The 16,764-nt window shown below is 39.9% G+C and overlaps 1 protein-coding gene across 2 annotated transcripts in view; it reads left to right on the top strand.

Moving 5' to 3' along the window:
• lyn (LYN proto-oncogene, Src family tyrosine kinase) overlaps nt 1-16,764 on the top strand; it is a 108,642-nt gene that overhangs the window by 28,209 nt on the left and 63,669 nt on the right. For both annotated transcript variants that reach the window (XM_060823449.1, XM_060823445.1), the window contains exons 5-7: nt 6,126-6,224; nt 6,317-6,420; nt 10,266-10,415. In XM_060823449.1, coding sequence (XP_060679432.1) covers nt 6,126-6,224; nt 6,317-6,420; nt 10,266-10,415 — 353 coding nt within the window. The remainder of the gene's footprint in view (nt 1-6,125; nt 6,225-6,316; nt 6,421-10,265; nt 10,416-16,764) is intronic.

The raw sequence follows: 16,764 nt of genomic DNA, 5'->3' as shown, positions 1-16,764 counted from the left end.
GAAGTGTTCTCTTATTAAGTAGTCCTCCATTCTCAAATGCCCTTTCGAAATCCAAATGTATTTCATCCACTATTTTCTTGTTTATTCTACATGTTACCTTCTCAAAGGACTATAATACATTTGTCAGATATGATTTCTCTTTCATGAAACAAGAGTGACACTGCTTGATTAGGCGATAGATAATAGACAATAGGTGCAGGAGTAGGCTATTCTGCCCTTCGAGCCTGCCACACCATTCATTATGATCATGGCTGATCATCCTCAATCAGTATCCTGTTCCCACCTTATCTCCATAACCATTGATTCCACTATCCTTAAGAGCTCTATCGAACTCTTTCCTCAAAGTATTCAGAGACTTAGCCTCCACAGCCTTCTAGGGCAGAGCATTCCACACAGCCACCACTCTCTGGGTGAAGAAGTTTCTCCTCAACTCTGTTCAAAATGGCATACCCCTTATTTTTAAACTGTGTCCTCTGGTTCGGGACTCACCCATCAGTGGAAACATGCTTCCTGCCTCCAGAATGACCAATCCTTTAATAACCTTATACGTCACAATCAGATTCCCTCTCAGCCAGCTAAACTCAAGGGTATACAAGCTCAGTTGCTCCAATCTTTCAATGTAAGACAGTCCCGCCATTCCAGGAATTGACCTCGTGAACCTACGCTGCACTCTCTCAATAGCCAGAATGTATTTCCTTAAATTTGGAGACCAAAACTGCACACACTATTCCAGGAGCGGTATCACCAGGGCCCTTACAGCTGCAGAAGAACCTCCTTGCTTCTATACTCAATTCCTCTTGCTATGAAGGCCAGCATGCTATTAGTTTTCTTCACTGCCTGCTGTACCGGCATGCTTGCTTTCATTACCTGATGTACAAGAACACCTAGATCTCATTGTACTGCCCCTTTACCTTACTTGACTCCATTTAGGTAGTAATCTGCCTTCCTGTTCTTGCCACCAAAGTGGACAACCACACATTTATCCACATTAAACAGCATCTGCCATGCATTTGTCCACTCACCTAACCTGTCCAAGTCACCCTGTAATGTCCTAACATCCTCCTCACATTTCACCCTGCTTTGTATCATTAGCAATTTTGCTAATATTACTTTTAATACCATCATCTATAACATTAATGTATATTGTTAAAAGCTGCGGTCCCAGCACTGATCCCTGCGGTATCCCACTACCATTCTGAAAGGGAGCTGTTTATCACTACTTTGTTTCCTGTCAGCCAACCAATTTTCAATCCAAGTCAGTATTTTTCCCCCAATACCATGCGCCCTAATTTGGCTCACTAACCTCTTATGTGCGACTTTATCAAAGGCTTTCTGAAAGTCCAGGTACACTACATCCACTGGATCTCCCTTGTCCATCTTCAGAGTTACATCCTCAAAAAAATTCCAGAAGATTAGTCAAGCATGATTTCCCCTTCATAAATCCATGCTGACTCTGACCTATCCTGTTACTGCTATCCAGATGTGTCGTCATTTCATCCTTTATAATTGACTCCAGCATCTTTCCCACCACTGAGGTTAGACTAATTCCCTGCTTTCTCTCTCCCTCCTTTCTTAAAAAGTGGGACAACATTAGCCATTCTCCAATCCACAGGAACTGATCCTGAATCTATAGAACATTGGAAAACGATCACCAATGCATCCATGATTTCTAGAGCAACCTCCTTCAGTACCCTGGGATGCAGACCATCAGGTCCCAGGGACTTATCAGCTTCAGACCTAACAGTCTCTCCAACACCATTTCCTGGCAAATATAAATTCCCTTAAGTTCAGATCTTTCAGCTACTATTACCTCTGGGAGATTGCTTGTGACTTCCCCAGTGAACACATATATATTTACTATATATTTCTAAGTGTTCTGCAATTACATCCTTTACGATAGGCTGGAACATTTTTCCAGTGACCTGCGCTAAGCTAATTGGCCTACAGTTAACTTTTTCTTGTCTCCCTCCCTTTTTGAAGAAGGGTGTTCCACTCACTTTTCCAATTGGTTTTTCTGAATCTAAGTATTCTTGGAAAATTATTACTCATCCATCAATTATCTCTGAAGCTACTGTCACAAAGCTGGCCCCTTTTGTTCTAAAAGCTTTTCCTTGACTCCAGGAGACTCTGTCCTTGTTTTTTTTTCAGGGGACAATAAACTGGGCCAGACTCTGATCAATCTGGTTTGGTGCAGAGATTAAAAGGATTTTGGTAGGCCTTTTGTTTATATGTAAACAGATGAGACTTCAGGCCAGAGTGGTCATGCTTTGGAAGTGACCTGCATAAAGAGCGGGGCGTGGTTAGCTCTCCAACTAGCTGAGCAGAGCAGTTTTACTTCAGTCTGGCCTGGTGAGGAGTTCAACAGGGAGATGTGTGGAAACTGACTCTCTCTTTTTCTGCCCTACAACTTCAACCTGTAAGCATGTGTTCCATTTATACTGGATTTTAAAGGGAGTTTGATTATTAGGACTGTTGTGTATATTCAGAACAGCATAATTAAGTCTAGTTGGATAGGTTGAGTTCTGTAGAGGTTCTTTATTCTGTTCTTTGTGTTTCATTGTGTAATATTGTGAATACATTTTTGTCTGTTTTAAAATCTAGAAGTCAACCTAGCTAGCTTAATCTGTGTAATTTTCATTGTCCACTTACCGAAACAAATTGCAAAGTTGTGGTCTGAGCTGCCTGCTTAAGAATGTTTTGAGTGGTCTGGCTTAGTCCATAACAGACTGGGGGCTCTTTGCGGGATATTAAACAGTGAGTGGTAGGTGCTAGTGCCCTTATTTCGTGTATTGGTTTGATTGGAACAAAGCATGGGATAGTCATGTCTCTTTCAGTCACCAAAGGTTTTCTGGATGTGGATGCAGTGACCTTGTAAGTTTTTTGCAAAAAATGAACAAGAGCAAGTTGCAAGAATTAGCAGAGAAGCTGGAATTGGAACTGCCTGCTTCAGTGAGAAAAGGAGAGATAATTACAACAGGAGTTCAGCATTTAACCTTGCAGGAGGAACTATCAAAATCTATAGAGATGGCAAGAATTCCATTGTAAATGAAGCAGCTTGAGTTAGAGGCAAGAGATAAGGAAAGAGCAGCAGAAATTAAACAAATTGAACTATGACTCAAAGCAGAAGAGAGAGCAGCAGAACAGAGAAAAAGAGAGAAGAGGAGAAGAGAGGGAAAGTGAGACAGCAGAGAAAGAAAAAGTGTGCTTAAACTTCTAAAACTGACAGAGGTCTACCCAAGGCCCTAAAGGAGCTTTCCACATCCATCAAAGTTTTACCTGCACATCCACTAATATCATTTATTGTATCCGTTGCTCCCGATGTGTTCTCCTCTACACTGGGGAGACTGGGCGCCTCCTAGCAGAGCGCTTTAGGGAACATCTCCGAGATACCCGCACCAATCAACCACACCGCCCCGTGGCCCAACATTTCAACTCCCCCTCCCACTCTGCCGAGGACATGGAGGTCCTGGGCCTCCTTCACCGCCGCTCCCTCACCACCAGACGCCTGGAGGAAGAACGCCTCATCTTCCGCCTCGGAACACTTCAACCCCAGGTCATCAATGTGGACTTCAACATCTTCCTCATTTCCCCTTCCCCCACCTCATCCTAGTTTCAAACTTCCAGGTCAGCACTGTCACCATGACTTGTCTGGTCTGGTCCAACCTGCCTTTCTTCTTTTCCACCTATCCACTCCACCCTCTCCTCCCTGACTGATCACCTTCCTCTCCTCTCCCACTCACCCATTGTACTCTATGCTACTCTCTCCACACCCCACCCCCCTCTAGCTTATCTCTCCATGCTTCCAGCTCACTGCCTTTATTCCTGATGAAGAGCTTTTGCCTGAAAATTCGATTTCGCTGCTCGTTGGATGCTGCCTGAACTGCTGTGCTCTTCCAGCACCACTGATAAAGAATATATCAATTCAAAGTCATGTCATTTGCTATGAAAAACCCTCCAGACACATTTCAGAGACTGACTAATAAGGTCATTAGTGGATTACCCACCTGTGTGATACATATTGATGATGTGGTAATTTTAATTACTCATGGAAGGAACATTTACAGCATTTATTGTACTTGTTCAATTGATATCGAAGGCAGGCTTGGTGGTAAACCTAGCTAAAAGTGAATTTGACAAAGCCCAAGTCACCTTCCTAGACCATGTTATGAGACATGGACAAATGGTCCCACTGGATGCAAAATCAAAAGTAATTGAAGCATTTCTCACACCCTCAACAAAAAAAAAGCAGTACTACGGGTACTGGGGTTGAGGGGATTTTACTGAACATTGTACCGAACTTTAGCAGTGTGGCTGTTCCACTCACCAAATTGTTAAAAAAGGGCAAGAAGTTTCAGTGGTCAGCGAACTGTCAAAAGGCATTTGACAGCCTAAAAACTATGTTAGCCACTGCCCCAGTATTAGCCATACTGGATTACATGAAGCCTTTCAAGGTGGCTATCGATGCCAGTGATGTGGGTGTCAGTGCGGTGCTCCTGCAGGAGAATGACGAAGGGATAGAAAGATCCATTGGGTATTTTTCCAGGAAGTTGAACGTTCATCAACAGAAGTATTCAATGGTGGAGTAAGGGATTTTAAGCTAGGTGATAGCCTTACAACATTTCAATGTTTATATTACCAGCAATGCATCTGAGACAATCATATACACTAATCACAACCCATTAACATTTGTGGAAATATTTAAGGACGAAAATGCCAGACTATTTAGATGGAGCTTGTTGTTGCAGCCATTCACTTTGACAATTGTGTATGTGGCAGGTCATGAAAATGTGATTGCCAATGCATTATTGAGACTCGAATGAGATATGGGGACATTCGGTGGTAGGTGTATCATGGCCTGATTTTGCATGTGGTTATGCATATTTGCATGTTTTGTAGTTATTATAGTGTATATGTGTGTTTAGACTAATAACCGGGTTTTGAAGGATTAACAATGAAGCAATCTTTTGGTGTTGATGGTTCTTTTCTTTTAAGGGGGGGAAGGTGTCACAAAGCTTGTCCCTTTTTTTTCTAAAAGCTGTTCCTTGGCTCAAGGACACTCTGTCCTTGATATTTTTCAGAGGGACAATAAACCAGGCCACGCTCTGATCAGTCTGGTTTGGTGCAGAGATTAAAAGGATTTTGGTAGGTCTTTTGTTTATATGTAAACAGATGAGACTTCAGGCCAAAGTGGCCATGCTTTGGAAGTGACCTGCATAAAGAGCGGGGCGTGGTCAGCTTTCAAACTAGCTGAGCTGAGCAGTTTTAGTTCAGTTTGGAGTTCAACCGTGAGCTGTGTGGAAACTCCCCCTCTCTCTCTTTTTCTGACCTTCAACCTCAACCTGTAAGTATGTGTTCCATTTATTCTGGATTTTAAAGGGAGTTTGCTTATTGGGACTGTTGTGTATATTCGGAACAGCATAATTAAGTCTAGTTGGATAGGTTGAGTTCTGTAGGGGTTCTTTATTCTGTTCTTTGCGTTTCATTGTGTAATGTTGTGAATAAATTTTTGTCTGTTTTAAAATCTAGTAATCAACCTAGCTAGCTTAATCTGGGTAATTTTCACTGTCCACTTACCGAAACAAATTGCAAAGTTGTGGTCTAAGCTGCCTGCTTAAGAATGTTTTGAGTGGTCTGGCTTATTCCATAACACTGCAGTTTTTTTAAAGACTAGGACATAACCCATCAGGTCCAGAAGACTTACCAGCCTTTAGACCAATTAATTTCCCTAGTATATATTATCTAGTGATAGATGTTTTTTGGTGAGCATGGATATGATAGTCTAATTATGGACCAACTGAAATTGTATCCTCATAACTTTACTCAGCTAAGCTCTTTGTATTGGGTACAAATAAATTCAGCTAGCAATTTCAGTTCTGACTTGGAACAACAGCATGCATTTTCTGGGAAAAAAGAGTCTCAACAAGCAACAATTACTGTTTGGTCAAAGCATGTGTTTTTTTCTTTTGGAGGAGTGACAGCAGGATGCAAATTCAAGGGCCGAGAATTTTTAGCAGTTTTGATGGTAATACTAAATGAATTGTCAGTTGTTTGAACAGTTATTGTTTGGATTTTCAATTGTTTCATCTTAGAACTCTACCATTCATATGTAATGTTTTTTCTTCCAGGCATGGTGAATGGTGGAAAGCCAAATCTCTTGTAACTAGAAAAGAGGGATACATTCCCAGCAATTATGTGGCAAACATCAACACACTGGAAACTGAGGAGTACGTTGCTTCTTTTTTTTTTGATACTTAGGTGCACTTTGGATTTTACTTAACAGACACAAATTAATATAGAAACTTTTGATGTTTTTCAGGTGGTTCTTTAAAGATATCAGCCGCAAAGATTCAGAGAGACTCTTATTATCAGCTGGAAATAAATCTGGTGCTTTCCTTATTAGGGAGAGTGAAACATCAAAAGGTAGGACCTTATAATTCTTTTCCTTAATTTTTACATCTTATGACAGATCTGACTGCAGGATTGTGCACTTTTTAAGTGCACAAAATTATGAGACGTAGAGACAGAGTAGTTCATGAGAATCTCTTCCCCATGTCTGATGTGTCTAAGGGCAGAGGACAAGTTTAAGATGGACAGCAAGTAGTTTGGAGGAGATAATAGAAGGATTCTTTTCACTGAAAGGGTGGTAGATATACGGAACATACTGCCTACTCTCACAACAATTAAAAAGCATCTGGACGAATACTTAAAATGCCAGGGTATAGCAGGCTATGGATCAAGTGTAGGTAAATGAGATGAGTGTAGCCTGGTGCTTGTTTGTCAGCATAGACATGGTGGGCCAGTTGGCCTATTTCTATGCTCTATGACTCTTGGACCCCTGTTTTATTTTATGGAGTTACGTTTAACTCAATTTTTTTCAGTTGGGAAAAAAAACTTTCGCTCCATAGGCTATTGTGAATGTTGCGCTGAGCAATTCAATATGATCATGTGTAGAAGAAAGGCAAGAATTAAAATGTACATAAAAATAACTAAAGCTTTCTCTAAAGTAAGGATTCTTTTGAGCAAATATCTTTGAGGGGGATGGTTCTTGAATGCTAAGGAAATGAATTATCTCCCCTTTTGGTCATGTAATACCATCATTTTAAAAATTTCAGCTTTAGCATTAAGCAGGTCATCTGGATCTGTTTGTTCCCAACACCACATACCTTTGTTCCAACTTCTGTTTGTTCTCCACCATACCATTTTGAAATTGAGTGCTCCCCACAGGGGTTAAGTAATGTGTTTCTACGTGTAAAATAGGTGGTATTTAATGGAGGGAGTCTGAGGTCTTGCTAGTCTACTGGAGAGCTGGTGAGAACCCAAAGTTCTCTCCATTTGGGAAGATCGGTTGAGGCAATGTGAACCCTCCCCAGGATCCAGGGGTAGAATTTCCACAAAGTTAAAGGCTGGCAGATTTTCATTGCCTAAACAATGCTACCAGGGTGGCAGTCACACATGCTGATAGTACACTTACTCAAGACCAAGGATTTCCTACAGTACAAGCGTAGATGATTGATGGCAAATGGGGGTCTCATGGGATGGGGGTGGCTCACAATTTTCCTGGTGCTGGGTCTTTCAATCGAGTAGTGAATACCTATTGAATAGGAAATACCCCATCACGAGAGCCTGCAAACAACCCCAAACATATTCATTTTCCGGGTTGCCACCTGCCACATTGCCTGTTGCCAGGTAAATACCATTGGTAGTGGCATGAGGCTTTAAGTGGATCTTAACTGTGCACTTAAGGGCCCCAGTTAAACACTTCCATGGGCCTCCTACATAGACTCAATTAGAGCCGTGGTGAAAGTGGCAATTCCTTATCTGCCATTTTCATGCCTGATTAAATTCCCTCAAAACCAAACCTGGAATGGTGGATGGTGTTAAATTCCTCCAATGATTGGGAACAATTGTGGCAAATGAATTTGTCACAATGGATGCTACTAAGTCTGAGATCCTACATTTTCAGTCAATAAACAATACATAATTGTTTTGTTTTCCCAACTGAAAAACTGAAGCAGTGGAGACACAATAATTCAATGTAAAGTATTATGAAAAAGACTAAGGAAATTTTTCCCTCTATAATTAGTTAGTTGCAACATAAATGCTACACAAAGCCTTGGTTAGACATAGGCATCTTAGGATACATTGGTCCTGGAGGGAATTCTGTGCAGCTGTATCAGGACATTACCAGAATTACATTTTAAGGAGTGTTTTTTGAGTCACTGAGTCCTACAGCACAGCGACAGGCCCTTTGACCCAATCTGGTCCATGCTGACCAAAATCTCCATCCACTCTAACTCCATTTCCCTGCACTTGGCCCATATCCTTCTAACCCTTTCCTATCGATGTATTTGTATTTGTCCAAATGCTTTTTAAATGTTTTTAAAGTACCCACCTCAACCACTTCTGCTGGTAGTTCATATTGTGTGCGTACCACTCTGTGTAAAACAAAGTTGCCCCTCAGGTTCCCTTTTCATCTTTTTGCTCAAACTTTAAACTGATGCCCTTTATGATTCCCCAACTCTGGGAGAAAGACTGAGTGCATTCACTCTATCCATGCCTCACATGATGATATATACTTTTAAAGATCCCTTCTCAGTCTCCTAATCTCTAAAGCAACAAGTTCTAGTTTGCCCAATCTCTCCCTATAAGTCAGACCATTGATTCCTGGCAACAGCGTTGTAAATTACTTCTGCACTCCTTCCAGTTTAATAACATCCTTCGTCTAAAAATTTGATCGAAACTGAGCACAATACTCCAAGAGCAGCCTCACCAACCTCCTGTGCAACTGCAGCATAGCTTCCCAATTTCTGTACTCAATGCCCTGACTAATGAAGGCCAGTGTGCCAAAAGCAGCCTTCACTGCCCTATCTACCTGTGACTCCACTTTCAAAGAATTCTGTACCTGAAGGGCGGCACGGTGGCTCTGGTTAGCATTGCTGCCTCATAGTGCTGGGGACCTGAGTTTGGTTCCAGCCTCGGGTCACTGTCTGTTTGGAGTTTGCACATTATTCCCGTGTCTGCATGGGTTTCGTCCGGGTGCTCCAGTTTCTTCCTACAATCCAAAAGATATGCAGGTTAGGTGAATTTGCCAAACTACATTGCTCATGGTGTTTAGGGATGTGTAAGTTAGGTGCATTAGTCATGGGACATGTAGAGTAATAGGGGAGGAGAATGGGTCTGGGTTGGATACTCTTCAGAGGGTTTGTGTGGATCAATTGGGGTGAAGGGCCTGTTTTCACACAGTAGGAACTCTAAATAAAATGAACTCCAAGATCCCTCAGTGCCACTACACGCCTAATGCGCTATCATTCACCAGGAAACTCCTACCTTGATGTGACATTTTCCAAAATGCAAGACCTCACATTTATCTATATTAAACTCCATTTCTCAGCCCATTTTCACAGCTGATCAAGGTCCTACTGCAACTTCTGATAAACTTCCTCACTGTCCACGATACTGCCTATTTTAGAGTCATTTACAAACTTACTAATTATGTCTTGTATATTCTCATCCAAATCATTGATATAGGTAACAAACAGCAATGGGCCCAACACTGACCCTGAGGCACTCTAATAGTCACAGGCCTCCAATCTGACAAGCATCCATCCACTATTACCTTCTGCATCTTACCATCAAGTCAATTGTGTTTCCAATTTGCCAACTCCCCCTGGATTGCATGCAAACTAAACTTCCAGAGCAGCTACCATGTGGAATCTTATCAAAGGCCTTAGTGAAATCCATATAAATTATGTCTACCACCCTGTCCTCCTCATCTTTTCCTGGTCACTTCATCAAAGAGCACTAACAAACCCTGTCTTTCCAAACTACATAAACTTGTTTTGTATGCTCTGAAATAGTACACAGTTCAGAAAGATTTGATAGAATTTTTCAAGACTTTGAAAGAAAGTATTTCTCACTGCTAGTGAGAAAGTGCCGGACAAGGGAACATTAAGTCAGAAGTAGTCTTTTCAGAGAAAAGTTAGAAGACACTTCTTTGCACTTTGTGTCGTAAAAATGTGGAGTTGAAATACAAATTAGTCATAATCTCACTGAATTGTTGGAACAGGTCTGACTGGTTGCATGGTCCAATCTTTGTTCTTTGTACTTCTCAGTAATTGGGTCGAATTAGAGACAGCCAACAGTTTATCTGCCTATACTTTCATAGTTAGATACTAAATGTAAAAATTAATTCAACACATTTTTATTTTGATAAAAGTCATGTTTTTACTTACATTGCTCACTTTTGAACCCTGTTCCATTTTCAGGTAGTTACTCACTGTCAATGAGAGATTATGATCTTCAAATGGGTGATGTAGTAAAACACTACAAGATTCGGTGCCTGGACAGTGGTGGATTTTACATCTCTCCTAGAATTACATTTCTTGATCTAAATCAGCTAATTAAACATTACCAAAGTAAGTACTGGCAATTTTTGCAATATATCTGAAATGTAGCTTGAAGCATAAGCATCACAGCGAAATATAGTAATTAGAAATTTTCCTGTCGCTTGACAAAAACCGATATTCATTCATTAGCTTGTCAATATCATGATTTTAAGCTTAAGAATAAGTTCAGTTTTAATTAGTCAATCTTAATCTTGGTTTGAAGTCTATGGGTAACACAGCTTTTATTCTCAAATGAGCAGTGATAACTGAGAAAGAACCTTTGGTTTATCCAAACTGTCCACTGTTGAGTTGTGATTTCATATACCGTTTTGCATCCTCCTAAAAACTCAGACTCCTTAGAAAAGGTGAACAATCAGTTAAAATCTTGGTCTAATTTGAAGGAAAGTATCAAGGAAATTTATTTTCAAACTCCAGCACCCGGCCCCATTCCTTTTCCCCCTCAAGAAATCAAAATTAGCCCAGGAAACCATTCTGTCTCTGAATTCCTTGCAGTACTTTCTGTGAAATAAGTATCTACCTCCACCTCTTATCTCCACTCCCCCGCTTTCCAAGCCAGAAACTGTGGAAAAGTCGCTTGAATTAATTCAGCAAGTCATGAATGCATTGTATGAGATGGTAGCATATTTGAAAGATCACTGCTCTTTAAGAGGACCATCATCTGACATACAATCTAGTTATAGTCTTATATAACTTAGTCAAGACTCTTGTCCTCCCTAACCTATTTTTTTGGAACAAACTGTGAATTTGAGTGATTCCTTTCTCATCAAATTAAACTTGATCAGATCATTTCTGTGTCTGTGCTACTTGAATAACATAACTTTTGATTGTCTGACTACAAAAATGCTCCTAACCAGACGTGAAATTCATGGAATGTTTCTGTAGCCTCAATATCATCCACTGTGTGTGGAAACCAAAGGTGGAAACAATATTCTGGGTGAGATGTTATGACCAAAATATTGTACATAAACAAAATAATGCCTTATTCAATAAATATACAATAACACTCTGCTTTTCAGTTATTGCTCATCAAACTTTAGAGATCAACGGTGAATTACAGTTTTGTCAAATATAGTTGCTTTATGTGGTGAACAGGCTACAAATATCTGGTGAATCGTGATTTTCTTTGAGCCAACAATATTAGAGTTGGAGTTAAAGTTACAGTAATAAATATGAATATTGATGTTATCCACTAGATCTCAATTTGCTGTTCATTCTTAATTGAGCAAAGAGGAATTTACCACAATACTGTTAAACATGAGTCAAATGTCAGTTAGGGTGTGTTATATTAATCGGCATATAGTTCAGTTGCTGAATTCTCCAATTTTCATCATGCCTTGAGAATGTGTATACCAGGCTTATTTTGTTTAACAATTGATTTGCAAAACCCTTTTCAAAACTGTTCATCATAGAATGATGGCTCTGGAAGTGAGTGTATTTACCAATGGTTTAAAATTCAAAGTTCTTTTCAAAAGATTAGACATTTGTTTTATTATTATGTCCATTTTGTAACAAATGATGAATATTGTAATCTGACTGCCTCAGATTAGCCAGTTAAAAAAAGCTAATTTGACACTATTATACTGGAGTGCTTGGATAATACCCTTTCTTCATCTTTAATTATTTGACTGAAGACCTTATATGTTGAGCATTGCCACTATCACATTCCAAACAATACAATATTCCACTTAAATGTCAATATTAACATCATTTGCCAGATATGTGCAAAATCTCCCAAAACATCAAGATTTGACTGAAGCAGTAGAGAATCATCTACTTTCCTCACACTTGCAGAGATTTTATTAATGTGAGCAAATTTAAAGATTATGACTGTCGTCCTATATTTAGGGCCATTATAAAAATAATTTATGAAGAGGTTCTTATGGTCAGCTGGTGACTAGTCTTCAAACAGATCCAAAATTATCTATCTAATTTGTTTGTGCAAATGACGGTTTTTATTGCCCTTTTTTAATTCACTCTTGGGGCACTGCCGTGGCTGGCTCATTCAACTTGTATTGCCCATTGCTATTTATCCTTGAGGTGATGGTGAGCTGCATTTTTGAACCACTTTGTTCATGTGCCATAGGTAGTGTACAAAGTTATTGGGTGAGAAAATCCAGGATTTTGACTCTGTGATACTAAAGCAATATGTTTCAAAAAAAGGATGGTGAGTGGCTTGGAGGGAAACTTGGAATTGGTGGTGTTTACATGTATCTACTCCCCTAGATACATGTGGTTGAGGGTTGAGAGATATTGTCGAAGGAGTTTTCATGAATTTCTGTAGTACATCTTGTAGACAGTACACATTGCTGCTACTCAGTGTCGATGGTGAAGTGACTGAATGTTTGTGGATGTGATGCCAATTGTGACTTTGAGGAGGTGGCAGTGACCTATTTCCTTGAACCACTTTGGTGTAGGTAGACCCAAAATGCCATGAAGGAGAGAGTTCAAGGATTTGGAGGCAGCAGCACTGAAGGAATGGTGACACTCCAAATCAGGATGGTGAGTGGCTTGGGTGGAGTCTATGGGTGCTGATATTCCCATACATTTGCTACCCTTGATCTTTTAGGTGGTAGATATTGTGGGTTTGGAAGGTGCTTTCAGAGGAGCCTTGGCAAATTATAGAGTGCATCTTGTAGATGGTGCAACTATCTCCACTAAGAAAAAAAATCAACTGCTTCCCCTTGACAAAGTCACTGCCATCAGTGTCTGCAGTCTGTTGTCTACAGGAATAGTTTCAGAAAACTGGAGGATAGCAAATGCTGTTCCCTTGTTCAAGAAGGGGAGTAGACACAACTCTGGTAATTATAGACCAATGAGCCTTACTTCTGTTGTGGATAAAGTGTTGGAAAGGAATATAAGAGAGAGGATTTATAATCATCTAGAAAGGAATAATTTGATTAGGGTAGTTAACATGATTTTGCGAAGGATAGGTCATGTCTCGGAAACATTATTGAGTTCTTTGAGAAGGTGACCAAACAGTTCGATGAGATAAAATGGTTGGTGTGGTATACATGGATTTCAGTAAAACATTTGATAAGGTTCTCCACGGTACGCTATTGCAGAAAATATGCAGGCATAGGACTGAGGGTGATTTAACAATTTGGATCAGAAATTGGCTAGCTGAAAGAAGACAGAAGGTGGTGGTTGATAGGAAATGGTCATCCTGGCATTGCTAGTGGTGTACTACAGGATCTGTTTTGGGGCCACTGCTTTTTATAAATGACTTACATGAGGATTTAGAAGGATGGTTTAGTAAATTTGTGGATAACACTAAATTGGGTGTAGTTGTGGATAGTGCTGAAGGATGTTGCAATTTACAGAGGGACATAGATAAGCTGCAGAGCTGGGCTGAGAGGTGGCAAATGGAGTTTAATGCAGAAAAGTGTGGTGTGATTCACTTTGGAAGGAGTAACAGGAATACGGAGTACGAGGCTGATGGTAAGATTCTAGTCATGATTTGGAGATGCCGGTGTTGAACTGGGGTGTACAAAGTTTAAAAATCACACAACACCAGGTTATAGTCCAACAGGAAAGCTAGTGTGCTTCTGATTAAACCTGTTGGACTATAACCTGGTGTTGTGTGATTTTTAACTTGGTAAGATTCTTGGTAGTGTGGATGAGCAGAGAGTTCTCTTTGTCCATGTGCATAGATCCCTGAAAATTGCTGTCCATATTGATAAGGTTGTTGAGAAGGCATATGATGTATTAGTTTTTGATGGTAGAGGGATTGAGTTTCAGGGCCATGAGGTCATGTTGCAGCTGTACAAAACTCTGGTACATCTGCACTTGGAGTATTGCTTACAGTTCTAGTTGCCGCATTATAGGAAGGATGTGGAAGCATTGGAAAGAGTGCAGAGGATATTTACCAGGATAATGCCTGATATGGAAGAAAGGTCTTATTAGGAAAGGCTGAGGGATTTGAGGTTATTTTCATTAGAGAGAAGAAGGATAAGAATTGACTTAATAGAGACATATAAGATGATCATAGGATTAGATAAGGTGGACAGTGAGAGCCTTTTTCCTTGGATGATGATGGCTAGCATGAGGGCACAGAGCTTTAAACTGAGGGGTGATAGACATAGGACAGATGTGAGAGGTAGTTTCTCTGCTTAGAGAGTAGTAACAGGAGAGGTAGATGTGAGAGGTAGTTTCTTTACTCAGAGTAGTAAGGGCGTGGGATGCCCTGCCTGTAACTTTCGTAGACTTGTCAACATTAAGGGCATTTAAATAGTCATTGGATAAACATATGGATGATAATGGAATAGTGTAGGTTAGATGAGTTTCAGATTGGCACAACATCATGGGCCGGAGGGCCTGTACTGCGCTATTCGATTAAGATTAGATTCCCTACAGTGTGGAAACGGGCTCTTCGGCGCAACAAGTCCACACCGACCCTCCAAAGAGTAACCCACCCAGACCCATTTCCCTCTGACTAATGCACCTAACACTATGGGCAATTTAGAATGGCCAATCCACCTAACTTGCACATCTTTGGACCATGGGAGGAAACCAGAGCACTCAGAGGAAGCCCACGCAGACAAGGGGAGAATGTGCAAACTCCACACAGACAGTCGCCCAAGGCTGGAATTGAATCTGTGATCCTGGTTCTGTGAGGCAGCAGTGCTAACCACTGAGTCACCTCTAGGTTATATGTTAGGTTCTATGTTCAATGTTCTATCATAAAATCTGGAAGAATTTCAGTATATCTAGAACAGTTTCTTAGAAAAAAAGTGTATGTGATTAGGCTGTCTTGGATCTGGTAATCTCTAATCTGAATAAACATACCCCCACCACAGAAACAGTGACCATAATATGAGAAATTTAGCATTCAGTTTGAAATGAGAAGCCTGGTCAGAACCAATTGTGGCAAAACTTAAATAAGGGTAACTTCAAAGTAATGAGGCCAGAGTTGGCTGGAGGGGGCAGGAAAAGGAGTGTAGCAGAAGGTTTTTGACGAAAAGTGGCAAGATTTAAGAAGGTAGTTCATAGCAAATATATGTCCCAGTGAGGAAGGAGAATGCAAGAAAGCGTATAAGCCTACCATGGTTAACCAAGGAAGTTAAGGATAGCATCAATTCAAAAGAAATGCAAGCTTAGTGGTAAACATGATGATTGAGAAATTTTTAAATGCCAACAAAAGGTTACCTTTTTATAAAATGGAGGAAACAAAATATGGTGGTAAACCAGCAAGTAATGTGAGAACTGTAAAGGAAGAGAAAATTCAAAGTGAACATAGCTCGTTTAGAGAATAAGAATGGGGAAATAATTATGTGGACCCCCCAGCAAATTATAGAAGAGTTCAAAATGTTTTTCATGGTAGAAGATACTAATAACAGTCTATAACTAATAATAATACTAAATAATTAGGGGGGAAAATTGGGGAGAAAATAAATATAACTATCACTCAAGACAAAGTATGAGGAAAACTCAGATGTCTAAACATTGCTAAGTCAGGACTTTGCCGCAGGTCAGATACTAGGTATGCCAGTTATTTCTCAAATCTTTTCTACCATTTACAAAACAGCAGTCAAGGTTGTGAACTCACCTGCATGAGTCCAACAAGACTCAAGAAACTTGATACCTTCCAGTGCAAAGCAACCCACATGTTTGGTGCCTCACTCAAAGCTTTAAAGCTTTCTTCCCTCTGTCAGTGGTGAGGGGGAGTAAGTGTGGTTTGTAAATCTAGCCATTCAACACGTGAATACAAATGTTATAAACTGCCAAAAATCACCAGTCCATTGTTAATTTATGAGAACTTTAGTAAGTCATTAAATAATAGGTATATTCCTTGTACTTTAATTTGCTGAATATTTTGCTTGATATCCATTCAAAGTAAAATCAACAATATAGGCGAAAACTGATATTTGTATAGTATCACATTTCACTTGTATATAAAAAACATCAGCTGTTATTCTCAATCCTTTCCCAAGAAAAACATGGTCCACTATGGTCATATTTCAAACATGAAGTGTGACTAGAATGATGTAGTTGAATGTACCAAAAAATTCACTACATTGGTCACTGGAGCCAATGATGCTGAAGTAAAACATTAATAACTGTCCCACTGACAATGTGAGACAAACAAGCATAATGGTGTAAAGAGGGACTTATTGAGCTTGGGACCGAAACAGCTGAAAGCATGGCCAAGAATGATAGGGCAGTTACATTTCATGATGCAGAAGAGGCCAGGATTGGAGGAGTATCGATATTTCAGTGGTTTGAGAAGCTGAAAAAGATTAGAGATATACATTATAGAAAAAGAAAACAATTACTTAATATGTTGGACTGCAATAACGTTAATGAACAGGCCTACTAGAACATTTTTATTTTCAAGAAAATATTGTGCACAATATTTCAC

This window comes from Hemiscyllium ocellatum, chromosome 4 (genome assembly GCF_020745735.1).
Source record: "Hemiscyllium ocellatum isolate sHemOce1 chromosome 4, sHemOce1.pat.X.cur, whole genome shotgun sequence".
NCBI lineage: Eukaryota > Metazoa > Chordata > Chondrichthyes > Orectolobiformes > Hemiscylliidae > Hemiscyllium > Hemiscyllium ocellatum.
The sequence above is the reverse complement of the archived record's forward strand: the minus strand, read 5'-3'. Positions and strand labels throughout refer to the sequence as shown.